Source organism: Dendrobates tinctorius, unplaced genomic scaffold (genome assembly GCF_039654945.1).
Source record: "Dendrobates tinctorius isolate UK_male_01 unplaced genomic scaffold, ASM3965494v1 ptg000290l, whole genome shotgun sequence".
NCBI lineage: Eukaryota > Metazoa > Chordata > Amphibia > Anura > Dendrobatidae > Dendrobates > Dendrobates tinctorius.
Window position 1 is genome coordinate 4,235,845 of NW_027361957.1, and position 19,866 is coordinate 4,255,710.

The following is a 19,866-nucleotide window of genomic DNA, read 5'->3' on the forward strand; positions in this document are numbered from 1 at the left end:
CCCAGGGACAAGACACTGGCTCTCTGTCTGGGAGTTCACATACTCCTCCGCAACCCTCCTCGATCCCTCCGGTTTGCCATGAGAGTCCTCGGCAGGATGGCAGCAGCAATGGAGGCGGTACCATTTGCCCAGTTTCACCTCAGGCCTCTCCAACTCGCCATCCTCAAATCTTGGGACAGGAACCCCTTCTCCCTCGACAGGGAATTCCGGTTGACATCGTCAACCAGGAGGTCCCTACAATGGTGGCTCAAGCCAACTTCGCTTGCAAGTGGAAAATCGTTTCTCTCAGGTCACTGGAAGGTCCTGACCACCGATACAAGCCTGACAGGTTGGGGTGCGGTACACCTACATCACAGGGCACAAGGCAAGTGGTCACCAGCGGAAATGACTTTGCCCATCAATATTCTAGAAATTCGGGCCATCTTCCTGGCACTGAGAGCCTTTCATCGCTTGCTGACAGCCTCTCACATAAGGATACAGTCGGACAATGCCACGGCGGTGGCATATGTGAATCACCAAGGCGGGACCCGCAGTGCCCAGGCGATGAGAGAAGTAGCACATAAAGAAGTCCCACTCCGAATACTGTCACAAAAAGTGTTTTTTCTGGTGGCAATCACCTCGCTGCGCAAGGTGTCTGAATTGTCAGCACTCTCCTGCAAACGGCCTTTCCTAGCTTTTCACCAGGACAAGGTGGTTCTCCGCACAGTACCATCCTTCCTTCCGAAGGTTGTGTCCACCTTCCACCTCAATGAAGAAATTTCACTGCCATCCCTTTGCCCGGTTCCGGTTCATAGAGTGGAGAAGGCTCTGCATACGCTTGATCTCGTCAGGGAAGTCTGATTCCCTTTTCCTTCTTCTGGAGGGCGTTCGCAAGGGTCTGCCGGCTTCTAACGCTACCCTTGCCAGGTGGATCAAGTCCACCATACAAGAGGCTTACAGACTTAACAATTCCCCTCTTCCGGCCGGTATCACGGCGCACTCTACGCGGGTAGTAGGGGCCTCCTGGGCCATTTGGCACCAGGCTTCGGCACAACAAGTGTGTAAAGCGGCCACTTGGACTAGCCTACACACGTTTACAAAACACTACAGTGTTCATACCCAGTCCTCAGCGGATGCGAGCCTGGGTAGACGGGTTCTGCAGGCGGCAGTGCCCCAAGTTTAGGGACCTGCTAGCACAATATTCGTCCATTGCTTCCCACCCTGGGACTGCTTTGGGACGTCCCATGGTTCTGGGTCCCCCAATGAGGCGACAGAGTAAAGGAGATTTTTGTGTACTCACCGTAAAATCTCTTTCTCTTAGCCTCTAATTGGGGGACACAGCTCCCATCCTGTTGTTACGGTTGAGTTCTCATATTGTTCTTTGAGCTCGTACATAGTAGCCTTCTTACAGGCATGATTATGTTATTTCTGTTACATTCCTCCTAATGCTTTTGCACAAAACTGGAGAAGGCTGATGCCATCCAGGGGTGTATACTGCAGAGGAGGAGCTATAGTTAATCTTTTTCAGATTATGCATAGTGTCGCCTCCTAGTGGACAGCAGCATAACACCATGGTTCTGTGTCCCCCACCAATTAGAGGCTAAGAGAAAGATTTTACGGCGAGTACAAAAAAATCTCCTTTTTGCATCGAAAAAGTCAAACGGCGCTCCTTCCCTTCTGAGCTCTGCCATGCGCCGAAACAGTGGTTCCCCCCCACATATCAGGTATCAGCGTACTCAGGAGAAATTGCACAATAACTTTTGCAGTCTAATTTTTCCTGTTACACTTAGTAAAAAAAAATTGGACCTGAAGTAATTTTTTTATGAAAAAAAGTAAAATGTTCATTTTTTTAAACATTCAAAAAATTCCTGTGAAGCACCTGAAGGGTTAATAAACTTCTTGAATGTGGTTTTGAGAACCTTGAGAGGTGCAGTTTTTAGAATGGTGTCACTTTTGGGTATTTTCTATCATATAGACCCCTCAAAGTGACTTCAAATGTGATGTGGTCCATAAAAATAAAATGGTGTTGCAAAAATGAGAAATCGCTGGTCAGCTTTTAACCCTTATAACTTCCTAACAAAAAAAAAAATTTTGGTTCCAAAATTGTGCTGATGTAAAGTAAACATGTGAAATGTTACCTTTTAAGTTTTTTGTGTGCCATATCTGTGTGATTTAAGGGCAAAAAAATTCGAAGTTGAAATATTGCGAAATTTTCAAAATTTTCGCCAAAATTTCCTTTTTTTTCACAAATAAACGCAAGTCATTTGAATGAAATTTCACCACTAACATGAAGTACTATATGTCACGAGAAAACATGTCAGAATCACCGGGATCCATGGAAGCATTTCAGAGTTATTACCTCATAAAGGGACAGTGGTCAGAATTGTAAAAATTGGCCCAGTCATGAACGTGCTAACCACCCTTGGGGGTAAAGGGGTTAAGGGATTGTCAACTCTCTGGGCATGTCTGTTTTAATAAATTATTGTATTCCACATGAACAAACAATTCTCAAATTTTTTTTCTGAGTGTCACCACTTGGTGATGTGACCCTAAACACAATGACACTGTCTGATCAGTGGTGCTGAAGTACATCTCTGTAGACACACCATTTTGACAAGGTATTAGTCCATATCTAGGAGGAATAACAGAAACAGCACAATCCAGTTTAAGATAAGATGCTTCAGAATTGTTATTTCATTGGCAATACAAGTACTTCCTAAACGGACTTGAAAATACAGCTGAAAGGTCTCTTAAGGGCCCCGTCACACCAAATGATGCACCAGCGATCCTGACAATGATACAACCTGGTCAGGATAGCTGGTGCATTGCTACATGATCGCTGGTAAGCTGCCAAACAGGCAGACACACCAGCGATCAGGACCAGCGAGGACGCTGGTATCCAAGGTAAATATCTGGTAACTAAACGCGCGCGTCGCTTAGTTACCCGCTGTGTACCTTGGATACCAATGAGTCCAAAAAACGGTCTCTAACTCTCGCCCTTCTTAAATAACAAATACCCAAAAAGCAAAGAATAAGGCGCATCACAATAGAAATAAATGCAATAAATTTTTATTAAGCTCATATAGCATATACAAAGAGAAGAAACAAACAGGTGTGACCACCACCCTGTGGGTATACACAAATACACATATGTATGGGCAACATGAAGGAGACACAATTAAGGTATAGATACTAAATATAGCCCATCAGTATCAATGTGAAATATAAGCGCAAGTTCGCAAACAGCGGCTGTAAATCTCAAGAGAGAGAGAAAATAGGCCAAAAAGTGTCAAAACTATAAATAATATATGCAAAGTTGCAGCTATAACCTCTCCCAAATTGAGACAAAACAGCCACTATAATGATGGACTACAAAAAATATAAGGTAAAGTGCCATGTGCAGTAGAATATATAGTGCATAATCATCTTCATCCCAATATAGCAGCAAAGAATAAAATACAATTATATAGCAGCCATCCAAAGCATATGTATGTGCACAAAATGGCTATGGAGGAATAGATGCACACATATATAAAAACAGTTGGTATCTGATAAGATTGCACATATAGATAAGATTGCACATATAGCTATGATTGCATCAATGCCCACGTATAAGGTGAAGTCACCCATGACCGCATATTTAGCTGCTAATATGGAGGCCCATGATCAAAAAATATAAATGGCAAACTGCCATGTGCATACCTGGGGTGGAGAAGTGCCCCGACGCGCGTTTCGCGTCAGCTTCCTCGGGGTGCAGTGTGAAAGCGGAGAAAGTATGGCCGTTAAATAGTTCCCCTGCCACTCGAAATAGGTTGCGGTGTGGCGGCGCTTCCGGTACTCGCGCCTCATACCGGAAGTCACCGGAAGATAATAGTATTTGATCTTCAGTCCTGTTCAGTCGGATATGTATATATGTGATGAAAAATAGATGAGGATTGTCTCTGATACAGGATTGTGACGTTTGTATACATCCAATCTGATTAATACAGATACAATGTTTATGCATGTTCTCTAGAAAAATCTATTTTTTTTTTTTTCTACATGATTTTTTATGTAGAAACATCACACATCTGATTGGCAAACGTCTAGTACAACTATTATCTTTCACAGCTCAAATAACAGCTTTATATATTTTTGCATCTCTTCCCTAAGATATAGGCAGGTATATTTGATTGATTCATATGGACACTCGGGTTGATCTCTGCGGGGAGCGCTTCCGGATGCTTGGCTTCTTCCTGGTTGTCATGGATGCGCGCACATCCAGCGTCACGGGTCCTGCCTCTCAGCTGACGCGTCGCTGTTTGGCCAGCCCCTGTGACGTGGGACGCGCACTCCGTGACTTCCGGTATGAGGCGCGAGTACCGGAAGCGCCGCCACACCGCAACCTATTCCGAGTGGCAGGGGAACTATTTAACGGCCATACTTTCTCCGCTTTCACACTGCCCCCCGAGGAAGCGGACGCGAAACACGAGTCGGGGCACTTCTCCACCCCAGGTATGCACATGGCAGTTTGCCATTTATATTTTTTGATCATAGGCCTCCATATTAGCGGCTAAATATGCGGTCATGGGTGACTTCACCTTATACATGGGCATTGATGCAATCATATCTATATGTGCAATCTTATCAGATACCAACTGTTTTTATATATGTGTGCATCTATTCCTCCATAGCCATTTTGTGCACATACATATGCTTTGGATGGCTGCTATATAATATGTATTTTATTCTTTGCTGCTATATTGGGATGAAGATGATTATGCACTATATATTCTACTGCACATGGCACTTTACCTTATATTTTTTGTAGTCCATCATTATAGTGGCTGTTTTGTCTCAATTTGGGAGAGGTTATAGCTGCAACTTTGCATATATTATTTATAGTGTTTACACTTTTTGGCCTATTTTCTCTCTCTCTTGAGATTTACAGCCGCTGTTTGCGAACTTGCGCTTATATTTCACATTGATACTGATGGGCTATATTTAGTATCTATACCTTAATTGTGTCTCCTTCATGTTGCCCATACATATGTGTATTTGTGTATACCCACAGGGTGGTGGTCACACCTGTTTGTTTCTTCTCTTTGTATATGCTATATGAGCTTAATAAAAATTTATTGCATTTATTTCTATTGTGATGCGCCTTATTCTTTGCTTTTTGGGTATTTGTTATTTAAGCTTAGGGTGCGCCGATCGTGCGCAGGTCGTGCGCTAGTTGCGCTTTGACCTGCGCTGCGCACTTTTGACGGTGCGCCGTGCGCGCCAAAATCGAACTTTTCGGATTTTGGCGCCCACGGCGCACCGTCATAAGTGCAAGGGGCAAGGGGCGGGCACGCCGGGCAGAGAGCCGGATCGGGGGCGGAGCTACCCCCGGCCGTGCGCGCGCTGAAAAAGCGCTAGTGTGAAACCGGCCTTATTCTGGAGTTTTGAATTTTTTCTCGCTACGCCATATAGCAATCGGGTTAATCCTTTTTTTTTTTTTATTGATAGATCGGGCGATTCTGAACGCAGCGATACCAAATGTGTGTGTTTTTTTTATTGTTTTATTTCAATTGTGGCGATTTAAAACTTAGTTTTTTTATTTTTTTAATTTTTAAACACTTTTTTTTTTATGCTTATGGCATGCTTCAATAGCCTCCATAGGAGGCTAGAAGCATGCCAAGCTTGATCGACTCTGCTACATATAGGCGATACTCCGATCGCCCATACGTAGCAGACCTACTGCATTGCTATGAGCGCCGACCACCGGGTGGCGCTCATAGCAATGTGCCGGCAACAACCATAGAGGTCTCTGAGACCTCTAGTTGTCAGGCCAACGCATCGCTGACCCCCGATCACATGACGGGGTTTGGCGATGCGCTTATTTCCGGCCGGGCGCCGGAAGTACTAGTTAAATGCCCGCTGTCCGCGTTTTACAGCTAGATTTAACTAGTTAATAGTCGCGGGTGGATCGCGATTCTGCTCGCGCCTATTGCGGGCACATTTCAGCTGTTTATAACAGCTGACATGTCGTGGCTTTGAGGTGGGCTAACCGCCAGAGCCTGCCTCAAAGCAGGGGATACTTACTGATGACGCAATAGTACGTCATCTGTAAGCAAGGGCTTAATAGATCTTGGAATAAAAATAATTTCCACAATTGGATGTGTTAAAATAAATGTTCCTATGCTGAGATAATCATATAAATGTGCCCCTGCTGTGTACTGTGTAATGGCCATGTCTGACCGTGCAGGAACATGGTCTGATCATACCACAGCTCCTGGGCAGGGGAGGACACAAAACACATTAAATTGTGAAACTTATTCAAAGATCTATCAATAAAAATGTTGATTAAAATTAACTTTGTGAGGAAACCCCTTTAATTACTGACAACTGCTTAGGATGTGCAGCGTGTTGTACCTTGCTCTCAGGCTGCGGTGGTGGGAATGGAGTATATTCTTTCTTGATCCTTTTTTTCTTTGGTTCTTTCCTCTTGCTCACATTCTTGTGCTTGAACTTAGGCAGAAACCGATCCCAGCTCTTAGATCTCAATTCGGGGTCTTTAGCCAACTCTCTTTTGATCATTAAAGCCTGAAGACATGACATAAGATGAATTATCTTTGCTGAAGAATCCTGGCAAACTGTGTGTTAAACAGGTTGTCCAATCTCAAATATACAGTAGTTAACCCAAAGGCTCAGACGTAGAAAATAAGCTGAGCTTTTATTTACCCTTACTGTGTACAGTGCTGACTCTTAACTACTGCTCCATTCTTTGTGGACAGGATAAAACAGTGAGGGTATGTGCACACGTTGCAGAAAATTTCTGCACAAAAACCTGAATCCCTTCCCAGAAACCGCACCTATTTTTCCGCGGCGGTTTGTGTGCGTTTTTTGCGCGGTTTTGATGCGTTTTTTACCGCAGCGGTTTCTAAAAGCATGGGAGAAGCCTAAACCGCGGAAAAAAACTCAAAATTAATGTGCATGCTGCGGTTTTTACCGCGATGCGGTTTTTTCGCGGTAAAAAAACGCATCAATGTGCACAAAAAGTGCAAAATGCATAGAAATGACTGTGCACCTTATTTTTAGCGGCATTTTATAGTTTTATAGTGAAAACCGCGGTAAAAACCGCTAAAAAAACGCTGTGTGTGAACACAGCCTGACAGTGCTGCAGTCAATCACTGAGCTCAGCGAAGGTAGATCAAGTTAAGTTCAATGACTGGCTGCAGACATGACATCATCACTGCAGCCCATTGCTGAACTCAGCGGCTCATGCCATCTACAATCACGAAATTAGTGATGACTTCCGTTGCTGTCGACATGATGTCACTACTTCCATCTAAGAACAACAGTCGAAGCAGCAGAGGGGCATCACTGGTCCTGGAAAGAATGAGTAAAGCCACCGTTTATTTTATGTCTGAGATAATGTACTAATATTTGAAACAGATAGTGAGTGTGACTGCACAGCACTGAAAAACTACCATCCATTTGGGCCTAGCCATATATATCATCAGTCAAAAAGTTTGACGCCTGTTTGTGCATTTGCTTTCCTTGTCCTTTTTTTTTTTTTTTTTTAGAGAGTGCACATTGTAGATTAAGACTGAAGGCATTAAAACCACAAAACTACACATATTGAAGAAACACACATGAAACAAACCAGAATGTGTTAAACCTTAGATTCCTCAAAGTAACCCCTCTTAGGGCGCAGTCAGATGGCTGTATAAAATCGGCCAGAGATCAGAACACAGAGCAAGGACTGGCTAGCTCTCCTGACCGGAGCACGACAGCTGCATATAAATACATGAAGTTGTCACATTGACCAATTTATACAGCAGTCTAGACTAGGCATACCAGTTCATTGGAAATCATTCCAGGTGACACCAGATAAGTATGCTTGACCGAATGCCTAGGGTGCGTAAGGCTGTTATCAGAGTAGAAGCGGGTACACATTGAGAAATCTAAGGTTTAACACACATCATGGTTTGGTATACATGAGGTTCTGTCTGTCTTGTTTCCTTATATGTTAATTTGTAGTTTTCCTGCCTTCAGTTTGAATCAGTGTAGATACACTGTGCACATTGCAACAAGAAAAAAAGAAAACATGGTATGAACAAGGGTGTCCTAACTTTTATCTAGTACAGTAGGTTGAGCTCACTTTTACATTACTAATGCTCAGTTTGCATTAAGAAGATTGGAAGGGTTTGGATACAGTCCTAGGAGACCTTAGAGAGCTATATACATCTCCTAAGGGCAAATGCAATCTTACTGGGCTGAAAGTTCATAAGCTCGCAAATTTGAATGTCAAAAGATTCAATCATTTCTTTTGAAAATCTATATGGAGAGTTTTATTTTAAATGTCTTCAATTCTCAGAACTGTTCCATATGATTTCAGTGTTCATTCAACGTAGTTGCTTTCAGTAAAGGGAATCAAAGTAGATTTACCTTTATGTTGTAAATGGGATGAATGTTCTTCATAGTATCCAGAACTACTTTCCTAACCTACAATAAGATTTAATTAAATTTATTAATGAACATAAGCAGAGGCAAAAAGGAGCAGACTCCAAGATCCAAACTAAAAGATACATTTATGACTTTATAGAAAATAATGGACCATCTGGATTCTACAGCCTTTATGTACAACAGTGCATAGCAAATTACAGACTGAGGTAATAGATTCATCAGTGACCTTGTCAGATAACAGAGTCTATAAACCTTAGCTTTTCCCTCCAGAACATCTACTAAGCTCATTTATCATCAGTTGAAAGTTGAACTATGATGTGGGCAGAAATCAGATTAGAACAGACCTGGGCAAAGTGCAGCCTGCGGATCACATCTGGCCCATGGACAGACAGCCAAGAGGCTGAAACAGTAGCCCACGGGCCACACCATGACCTCCCCTCCCACCGTCCATGCACCACCGCTATCTGCATCCTCAGGAGGCAGACAATGGTCAATACATTGGGGGAGTGGGGACCACCGGCCCCTTTTTCAACCAATGAGCATGTGAGAAAAATATAGTCATTGCGTCAGCTGTGCACTGGGGAGAGGCCAATGCACTGGAGACAGGAGCAAAGAAAGGGCGCTGGGGGAATGGAGCGAGGCAATTATGTGGCTTTTTTTTTTCTCCTATGGCGTATGGGATGTTTGACTGTACATAGGAGGCTATGCAGTGTCTCATATGTTATATAGGGGGGCTGTGTGAGGGCTCATATACGGTATATAGGGGGATGCCAGCATACTTAATTCTGCTCAATATTAAGTGATACTATTAATATAAAATTATAATACGAGGGGCGATCCAAAAGTAATGATAATCGGTTATTTCTATTGCACACAGAAATTAAAATAAAATGTTTTCTTCTCTCTTAGGTACCCACTAGTCGAGGAAAAAAAAATCACTTAAATAGGCCACGATTCCCGGGAGCTACATTCATTTGAATATGAACTGCCAAGGAGTGAACATCAAAATGGAAAAAAACTAGCTCAGAGCTGTCATCAAATACCTCTGCTTGAAAAAAATGTCTACCAAAGACATACACAGCGACTTGGTGGAAACATTGGGGGACTCTTCTCCTCCATATTCCACAGTTGCACGCGGTGCCAAGGAATTTAAGCTGGGAAGAACATCGACGGAAGATGAACATCGCGAAGGACGCCAATCCACGTCCCTCAATAGAGAAAACGTGAAAAAAAGTTGAAGAAGTTGTGTTGGCAGATCGAAGAGTGACTATCAGGCATGTAGCTGAGGTCACAGGGATCTCATATGGCAGTATTCAAAAAATCCTTGCAAAAGAATTGCATACGAGAAAGGTCTCCACGCGTGTTGGGTGCCAAAAATGTTAACCGACGAGCAAAAGAAGAAACGAGTTGACATTTCAATAGCAAATCTCAAAAAGTTCCAAGCAGACAAGGAGAATTTTTTGTCACTTTTTTGACCATGGATGAGACCTGGATCCACCACTTTGATCCCGAAACTAAACAACAATCGATGACATGGAAACGAGCCGACGAACCGACGCTGAAGAAATTCAAAGTGTCAAGCTCAGCAGGGAAGGTTATGGCGTCCGTTTTTTGGGACGCTGAAGGAATTATTATGGTGGACTATTTGGAGAAGGGAGCCACTATTACGGGCTCCTACTACGCAGAACAAATAAGAAGATTGCGGGAGGCTATCAAGGAGAAAAGGCGCGGCAAACTGCGGGCTGGAGTGCTGTTTCACCAAGATAACGCACCGGCTCACAAAGCTGCAGATGCCATGGCTACCATTCAAGAAGCGGGCTTTGAACTGGTGGAACACCCCCCCCTATTCGCCAGATCTAGCCCCCAGTGACTTCTTTCTCTTTCCTCGGCTCAAGGAACACCTCCGGGGCAAGAAATTTGACGACAATAGCGACGTGATAACCACTGTAGGGGAGTTTTTTGAGGGTCAAGATCAAGAATTTTTTTCGAAGGGAATTCTAAGTTTAGAAAAGAGATGGACTAAATGTATAGACTTGTTAGGAGACTGTAGAAAAAAACAGAATTTTTTGGGTTGCTTACCGTAAAATCTGTTTCTCGGAGCCTTCATTGGGGGACACAGAGACCATGGGTGTATGCTGCTGCCACTAGGAGGCTGACACTATGCACAAAAAAAGGTTAGCTCCTCCTCCGCAGTGTACACCCCACCGACCGGCAGGAAGTTCCTCAGTTAGTGAGAAAGCAGTAGGAGAAGTAACAGAATAGATTGAAAGCAGAACAAACAACTCAACTGTAACAAACCGACAAACATAAGAACAGGAGTTGTAGAACATGGGAGGGTGCTGTGTCCCCCAATGAAGGCTCCGAGAAACAGATTTTACGGTAAGCAACCCAAAAAATCCTGTTTTCTCGTTCGCCTTATTGGGGGACACAGAGACCATGGGACGTCCCAAAGCAGTCCCTGGGGTGGGAAACAAACTTCCATCAGGCCAGTGGACTCGCCACCGCAGCCTGCAGAATCCTTCTACATAGGCTGGCGTCCGCCGAAGCGTAGGTGTGGACCCTGTAGAATTTCAAAGGTGTGAACCGATGACCACGTTGCAGCATTGCAAAGCTGCAGCGCGGAAGCTCTGTGGCGCACCGCCCAGGAGGCACCCACCGCCCGGGTAGAGTGCGCTCTGATCCCTGGAGGGGCCACTCGATGCTTACCCCGGTATGCCTCCAAAATTGTCGATCTGATCCAGCGCGCAATAGTGGCCTTTGAGGCTGGGTGATGAACAGAGAGTCTGACTTCCGCAAGGAAGTCGTCCGGGCTAGATAGACTCTCAATGCCCTGACTAGGTCCAGCTTGTCCAAAGACCGCTCCCGAGGGTGAGCTGGGCTCGGGCAGAAGGATGGCAGAACAATGTCCTCATTGAGGTGAAACGAAGATACCACCTTCGGAAGAAAAGAGGGCGGAGGCCGCAGAACTACCTTGTCCTGATGAAGGACCAAAAAAAGGAGAGCGGCAAGAAAGTACCGCTAATTCCGACACGCGCCGGATGGAGGTAATGGCCACTAGAAAGGCCACTTTCCAAGAAAGGAGGGAAAGGGAAACGTCCCTGAGAGGTTCAAAAGGAGGACCCTGCAGAACCTGAAGAACCAAATTAAGATCCCAAGGATCCACGGGAGCTCGGTACGGAGGAACCGTGTGAGCCACACCCTGGAGGAAGGTTTTGACCTGGGGCCGGGAGGCCAGCGTTTTCTGAAATAAAATGGACAGTGCCGAAACTTGACCCTTCAAGGAACTGAGAGCAAGCCCCGCATCCAGCCCTGCCTGAAGAAACGCCAGAATAGAAGGGAGCGAAAAAACCAAGGGCGCGATGTCATTGGCCTCACACCAGGAGAAATAGGCTTTCCAAGTACGGTAATAGATCTTCGAAGAAGAAGGCTTTCTGGCGCGGATCATGGTATGAATTACCCGATCAGAGAATCCTGCCCGTCTCAAAACCTCGGTCTCAACAGCCACGCCGTTAAATTGAGCGACCGAGAATTGGGGTGGCAAATCGGGCCTTGAGACAGCAGATCTGCCCGTCAGGAAGCTTCCAGGGGGCGTCCGCGAATCAAGACCTTCTGGGCCAATTCGGGGCGATGAGGATGACTGGAATCCCCTCTGCTTTGATTTTCTTCAACAACTTGGGAAGAAGAGGCAGAGGAGGGAACAGGTAGGGGAGCACGAACTGTGACCAAGGGACGGCCAGAGCGTCGGCGCCCACTGCCAGAGGGTCCCGAGACCTGGACACGAATTGTGGTACTTTCCTGTTGAGGCGAGATGCCATGAGGTCTACATCCGGGGTTCCCCACCGACGGCAGAGCAGATGAAACACCTCCGGATGTAGGGACCATTACCCTGCCGCGAGACCCTCGCGGCTGAGGAAATCGGCGGCCCAGTTGTCCACGCCGGGAATGTGAACCGCGGAAATCGTTGGAACAAAGGTCTCTGCCCATTGAAGAATTCTGGACACTTCCGCCAGGGCTGAGACACTCCGTGTCCCCCCTTGGCGGTTGATATACGCCACCGCTGTGGCATTGTCTGTCTGAATCCTGACAGGCAGGCCCTTGAGGCGCCTTTCCCAGTGGACGAGAGCTAGATGGATCGCCCGTATCTCTAGGACATTGATCTGCAGAGCTGATTCCTGAGTCGACCATCGACCCTGAACAGTGTGATTGCGGAACACTGCACCCCAGCCGATGAGGCTGGCGTCCGTAGTGACAATCTGCCAGTGAACGGGAAAAGACCGCCCCAAGAGAATGAGGGGAGACGTCAACCACCAGTTGAGAGACCGCCTGATCCGGCAGGAAAGGCGAACCAGACGATCCAGAGACAGAGCCGACCTGTTCCACCTGGACAAAATGGCCTGCTGGAGTGGCCTGGCGTTAAATTGGGCAAAGGGAACTGCCTCTATCGCCGCCACCATCTTCCCCAGGACCCTCATGGCTGACCTGAGGGATGGAAATCGTGTGATCTGTAATGATCGCACGCCCTGCTGCAGGGAAAGAATCTTGTCTTGTGGGAGAAATACCCTTGACCGACGAGTGTCGAACAGAAGGCCCAGAAACACAAGGCGTTGAGTAGGGACCAGACAGGACTTTTCCCGGTTGACGATCCACCCAAAACTGGACAGGGTGTTTAGAACGATCGCCACACTTAGGCGGGCCTGTTGAAAGGAGGGGGCCTTGATCAGGATATCGTCGAGGTAAGGAAAAAGAACGAGACCTCTGATCCTCAAGAAGGCCATCAACGCCGCCATAATCTTCGTGAAGACTCTGGGAGCGGCGGCGAGCCCGAAAGGAAGCGCGACGAACTGGTAATGTTCGTGAAGAATCGCAAACCGCAGGAACTTCTGATGTCCGGGAAATATGGGCACATGTAGATAGGCATCTTGGATGTCTATGGAACCCATGAATTCCTGTTCCTCCATGGAAGCAATTACCGAGCGAACTGACTCCATCCGGAAGTGGCGAAGGCGAACTCTCTTGTTGAGTAACTTGAGATCCAAGATGGGTCGAACTGTCCCGTCCTTTTTCGGCACCACAAACAGGTTTGAATAAAACCCTGTGAAGCGTTCTGATTCGGGAACCGGCACAATCACCCTGGAACTGAGAAGAGAGGCGATGGCCGAACCGAACCCCGGGACCAAGGCCGGATCCCTCGGCGGACGGGATTGTAAGAAACGATCCCGTGGAAGAGAAATGAACTCTATTTTGTATCCTGTTGATACAACCTCTCTGACCCAAGCGTCCTCTACTGAGGCGAGCCAGATGTCGCTGAAGAAGAGAAGTCGACCTCCCAATTGGAAGGGACCCACGGGAGACCGATGGTAGTCATGCGGACGTAGACCGTCCAGATCTAGATCTGGACGGTCTTCCCTGGGAAGAGTGGGACCGCCAGGACGGAGTGGGCCTGAAGGAAACCTTCTTTCTTTCCTGACGTGCCTGTGGCCTTTGCTGGTTGGAAGGGTTTTCCGCCGTATTGAAACGGCGGAAAGTCCGACAGGGACGAAACTGACGCCTTGGAGGAGGTCTGCGAGGCTTGGAGGGGAGAAGAGAACTCGTACCTCCAGTAGCGTCCTTAATAATCTGATCCAATTGTGATCCGAAGAGACGCACTCCCTGAAAAGGCAGATTGGTCAGAGACTTTTTAGAGGACAAGTCCGCCTGCCAGGCCTTGAGCCAAATTGTACGTCGGATTGCCACGATGTTACTTGACGCCTGAACTGCGCAAGATGCGGCATCCAAGGAGGCAGAAAGCAGATAATCCCCCGCATGGGAAATCTGATTGGCGAGATCGGCCAAATGCTCTGGTCGTGCCTTATCCAGAATGCCCTGCCGAAGGTCATCTGCCCAAGTGGATATGGCCTTTGCTGCCCAAGAAGAAACAAAGACTGGACATACCGCTGCTAATGCCGCTTCGAAGGCAGATTTTGCTAGAGATTCTATGATCCTATCATTAGAATCTTTTAGCGACGCCACACCTGACAGCGGAAGGACCGTATTATTAGAAAGTCTGGACACGGGAGGGTCCACCGAGGGAGAAGCGGCCCAGTTGTCCGTGAGCTCTTTAGCAAACGGGTACAGCACGCCGAGACGCTTTCCTCTTTGAAAGCGTCTGGTCGGATCTTCTCTCTCCTTTGTAAAAATCTTTCCAAACTCAGAATGGAAGGGAAACACCCTGGATGGTGTTTCCGCCCGTCTGGACGAAACCTCCTGATCTGAGGATTTCGCAGGGGCGTCAGCGATGTCAAAGGTATGGTGAATCGCGGCAATGAGGTTTTGCACCGTAACCTTCATGTTCGCATCCTGGTCCGAATCCAGCTCTAAGACCCCTTCCGATTCCGAAAGCGCTTCGCCTGACTCGGGGGAGGAGGCCCGAGAGGGAGACTGCTGGGGACTATGGGGTGAGGTAGGACGAGGGGAGGACTCCGCCTGGAGGTCCTGCCTGGGCCTCTTGCGACTGCCGCTGGCTGGGTCAGATGGGACGTCCTGAGACGTGCTGGGTCCCGCCGAAGCTCCCAAGGGCAACTTGTCCAGAACGGCTACTAGGGACTGAGACACCTTGGTGAGGTCTGCCACTGACTGTGATTAAGAGGAGGCCCAACCCGGCATGGGGGGCTCACTCGCCCCTGGGGCTATGGATGGCTCCTGAGCGGCGTCGGGCTGGACACAGAGCGGGTACGATCAGACTTAGCGTTGGACATAGTGAAAAGAGAGGCAGTGCCGGCCGGTTGGGGGACAGAAGGCAGAGAAGGGTGTCAGTCTGCAGGTGCAGAGCTACTCACGGTCCGGTGTCCCCAAGGGCGACGCTCTCTGATCTGGCTGCAGGATGAGGCCAGGCCAATCCGGCTGAAAAAAGGCCCAGCGACCGAAATCCGGCATGGAATGAGGTCCGGCTGGCAGGCTGAGAAGATGGCGACCACCAGGGAAAGGGCGCGCTGCCAGAGGGAGAAGGGCGGAGCTCGCCGCAGAGATCCCCTTAGCACCGCCCGCTGTCCAATAGCAGGCTGGTGTGAGGCAAGGGGGCTGGGAAGGCCTAGGACGGGCGGGAGAGAAGCCCGCTTAGAAGAAAGGGGCAGGGGGCGTGGCCGCGACGCAGCGGTAGGCCCGAGATGAAGCCGGGGCCTAAATTAATAGCGCCGGCCGCCTGTCAGCAGGGGGTCGGCGCGGAAGATGCGCCGCAACACCGGGCCGCAACCCCGGGCCGCGTCCCTGCTTCCCACAGCCCGACCCGCGTCCCTGCTTCCCACAGCCCGACCCCTGTATACAACTGCCGGGATGAAGAAGAAACGGGGGGGGGCGCAGAACAAGGCCCGAAAGAAAAGGGGCCTTCATGGATGCGGCGACCGTGGGGAGAAGCGGGCGCGCAGGCCCTACCGTGGTCCCCTGGCGACCGCCTTAGGATGAAAACGCCGGGGGACCGCTAGACCGCATACTCACCCAGGCCGGGGGCCACAATAAAGGTACCTGAGAATCCCACGCTGTCTGTCGTCTTTATGGAATCCACGCCTCGTCCAACCGTCAGGCTCTGGTAGGCGAGATGGTGGGAGGCGGGGGGCAAGGACCGTCCGTATAGCTGGCACGCACCTGTGCGAGGCTCCTGGTCCTGCCGCGGAGACCTATGAGGATACGGGGTGGCAGTACACGCCGTACTCCTAGTCTCTTTGTGGGAGTACGGATGTGACTGTTCACTCCGTATCCCTCCGAAACCTGTAAAGGAACGACGCACGACGAGGTAGATAGGGGTCTAATAAAAGACCCGTGTCCACCTCCTACTGACACTAAGCTAAACTGAGGAACTTCCTGCCGGTCGGTGGGGTGTACACTGCGGAGGAGGAGCTAACCTTTTTTTGTGCATAGTGTCAGCCTCCTAGTGGCAGCAGCATACACCCATGGTCTCTGTGTCCCCCAATATGGCGAACGAGAAATAAAAATTTTTGACTATATTCATTGTGTTTATTATTGATTATCATTACTTTTGGATCGCCCCTCGTATATTAAGAGAATTAATTTCAGCTTATTGGTTTGGCCCTTCACAACAGTTACGGTCTCTCATGTGGCCCCTTGGGAAAATTAATTACCCACCCCTGGTTTAGATCGTCCAGGAAAAGACAGTGGTTATAAACCCCGTCATCACACAACTTTACTAACAGATTCATTATTATTTCATTCTGTCTCCTGCCAAATACAGCAATACAGAGACTGTAGAAGTCAAAAGGTTAAAACAGAAACTATTGCAAACATTTTCAACTCAAAATGCAAGCAGTTAAGTAAAAACATTGGCCTAAGGCTGTCTATATCTTTTAACACTTAGTATTATAATGAAAATTATCACTAAATTTTGCTGTTTGCACTTATCCAGCCCTCTTACAGTTGTTAATCAGCAGTCATCTCATTATCACAGGCATTGGCTAATAACCATTAACAAAAAAAAAAAAAAAAAAATATGTTTACCTCTTTAAGGCCATTAAAGGGCCCAAGAGCAGAGACTGTATTCCCTTGGACCATAATGTAGCAGTCTGTGAGCAGCTCCAGAGCCTGAGTAATAAAGAAAAATGAAAAGGTGTACATGAGCGGCCTCACAGCAAAAGCTGACTTTTTCTTAGGGTATGTGCCCACGATTCGTAGTTGCATACTTATGCAGTGTCAAACCTGCAGCGGCCAGCTGTTACAGGATAGTGGATGGGATTTCAAGAAATTCCATGCCCACTATGTGTCCACAGACCACCAGATGTCAACTTCTCTTGTGGACACACTAGTCTCCGCAAGATAAATTTCACCCAAACAATGTATTGGACAGAGCGATTCTACACGGTTCAGTGAACACATGCAGATTCACCTGCGTTCTATAGCCGGCAGCTGTTTGAACACAGCAAACAAGTGCTGTGTACAAAGCGCTGGCACTCCTGGATCGTGTGCACCCGGCCTTACATGTGTACACTTTAAAATTACCTTTAGAGTTGATCCCTTTGGTCCCAGAAGCCGCTGTCTCCTCTTAATAAATCTCTCCCTGTTTTGAACCAATGTTCCAATTTTAATTATATCACATGCCATGTCATCTTGGAGGATTCTCACAGCCTGAGAAAAGAGAAACGAGGAATGAGCACATCTGTATGCAGCCCACAATGCCCAGACTAACCATGAGACTCCAGATCTGAACACCTAGGAGGCTGTAAGTTTGAGTCAGTCCAGCCACTGTGAACCAGACCTTAAAATTATTGCAATAGTCAATAGAAATAAATAAAATAGATTCATCTACTTCAGCAGGACAGAACTGATCAGTTCTGCCATCGCATGTTTAGTGTCCTAGTAATCACTGTTCTTGATGTTACTGATCAAGTACAAAAAAAAAAAAATTTGAAAATGGCGCCCGCGCAGTAGCAGCTATTGGTGTGTATAGGAGATCCGATAGCTGCTATTGCGCAGGTGCCGCCAAAATCCTCCAAGATTTGTTACTATGTTACTAAGATGGCGCCGTCAGCGCAATAGCAGCTATCGGATCTCTACACACCGATAGCTGCTACTGCGCAGGCACCATTTTCAAATTGTTTTGTTTGTTTGTTTTGTTTTTGTACTTGATCAGTAACATGAAGAACAGTGATTACTAGGACACTAAGGCTGTGTGCACACGCTGCGGATTCCGCTGCGTTTCCGCAGCGGTTTTGGCCGCTGCGGACACGCAGCAGTTTTAGCTGCGGTGTACAGTACCATTCATTTGAATGGGAAAAAAAAAACGCTGTGCTGACGCTGCGGAAAAAACCGCGCGGATTTGCTGCGGTTTTGAATCCGCAGAAAGAATTGCATGTCAATTCTTTCTGCGGAAACCAATGCGGGTTCCTATCTCCACCATTGTGGAGATAGTGAATCCGCAGGACCAAACCGCAGGCAAAACCGCAGATAATCCGCAGGTCTTTGGACCTGCGGATTATCTGCGGTTTTTGCAAAATCCGTGCGGATTAATCCGCAGCGGATTCCGCAGCGTGTGCACGTACCCTAAACATGCGATTATGCTGCAGAGCAGGTGCCATGGCTGGCACTTGTCTGAAGAAGTGTTTTCTTTTTTCTTCAGTATGTGCAGATATTCATTATGTAAGCTAGGGGGCAGGTCAGTGCGGGATCAGTGACCTGTCATAAGCCATCAGTATGAATACCTAATCAGGGCACCACATGAAGACCCCCCACAGGCCACCCCAGAGCACGAGCATATCATTAACTCACAATGGAAAATAAAGATTTAACAACCACAAGACTGATTTCATTAACACAGGTATCGTTTTAATCAGTATAACAGCCAACACTGTCTGTAGGTTACTGTGAACAATCCTGCTGACAGGTTCCCTTTAACCCCTTCACGACCAATGACGCCACATAGGCGTCATGAAACCTGGTTCAAATCTGACCAGTGACGCCTATGTGGCGTCATGACTTCAAAGTCCCCCTGCGGGTCGGGTGACCGGGGTCACTGAAAGGTCACCCGACCCGCAGATACAGGGGGCTTTGTAATTCACCACAGGGGGCGTGGCTTCGCCCCCACGTGGCTACGATCGCTCTGATTGGCTGTTAAAAGTGAAACAGCCAATCAGAGCGATAGTAATATTTCATCAATGAAAATTGAGGAAATATTACAATCCAGCCATGTCCGACGCTGCTGTAGCATCGGACATGGCTGGAGACACCGATTCCACCCCCCCCCCCACCGGCGATCGCCCCCCCGCAACTGAATGACAGCGGCGATCTGCCGCCGCTGTCATCATCTGCCCCCCTCCAATTCCCTCTGCTCCCCGCCAGCCTCCGATCCCCCCCTCACCCCCCCCGGTACCTCCGGTGTCCCCCCGTCCCTCCCGGTGTCCCTCGGGTCCGGATGATGGGCGCCGCCATCTTTGAAAATGGCGGGCGCATGCGCAGTGCGCCCGCCCGAATCTGCCGGCTGCAGATTCCATTCTTTCATTTTGATCACTCTCACAGTGATCAAAATGAAAGAAAAAGTAAACAAACCCCCCGATTATCACCCCCATAGGTAGGCAGAACTAATAAAATAAAGATAATATTTTTATTTATTTTTTTCCATTAGGGTTAGGGTTGAAAAGAGGGTTAGGGTTAGGGTTGAAAAGAGGGTTAGGGTTGGGGTTGAAAAGAGGGTTAGGGTTGGGGTTGGAAAGAGGGTTAGGGTTGGGGTTGGAAAGAGGGTTAGGGTTGGGGTTGGAAAGAGGGTTAGGGTTGGAAAGAGGGTTAGGGTTGGAAAGAGGGTTAGGGTTGGAAAGAGGGTTAGGGTTGGAAAGAGGGTTAGGGTTGGAAAGAGGGTTAGGGTTGGAAAGAGGGTTAGGGTTGGAAAGAGGGTTAGGGTTGGAAAGAGGGTTAGGGTTGGAAAGAGGGTTAGGGTTGGAAAGAGGGTTAGGGTTGGAAAGAGGGTTAGGGTTGGAAAGA

The 19,866-nt window shown here is 47.7% G+C and overlaps 1 protein-coding gene across 4 annotated transcripts in view; it reads right to left on the reverse strand.

The window, feature by feature from the left end:
* KRR1 (KRR1 small subunit processome component homolog) overlaps nt 1-19,866 on the reverse strand; it is a 107,225-nt gene that overhangs the window by 16,991 nt on the left and 70,368 nt on the right. For all 4 annotated transcript variants that reach the window (XM_073559995.1, XM_073559994.1, XM_073559996.1 and 1 more), the window contains 4 exons: nt 17,395-17,520; nt 16,897-16,980; nt 8,395-8,451; nt 6,376-6,546 (listed from right to left, as the gene is read on the reverse strand). In XM_073559995.1, the coding sequence (XP_073416096.1) occupies nt 6,376-6,546; nt 8,395-8,451; nt 16,897-16,980; nt 17,395-17,520 (438 nt within the window). The remainder of the gene's footprint in view (nt 1-6,375; nt 6,547-8,394; nt 8,452-16,896; nt 16,981-17,394; nt 17,521-19,866) is intronic.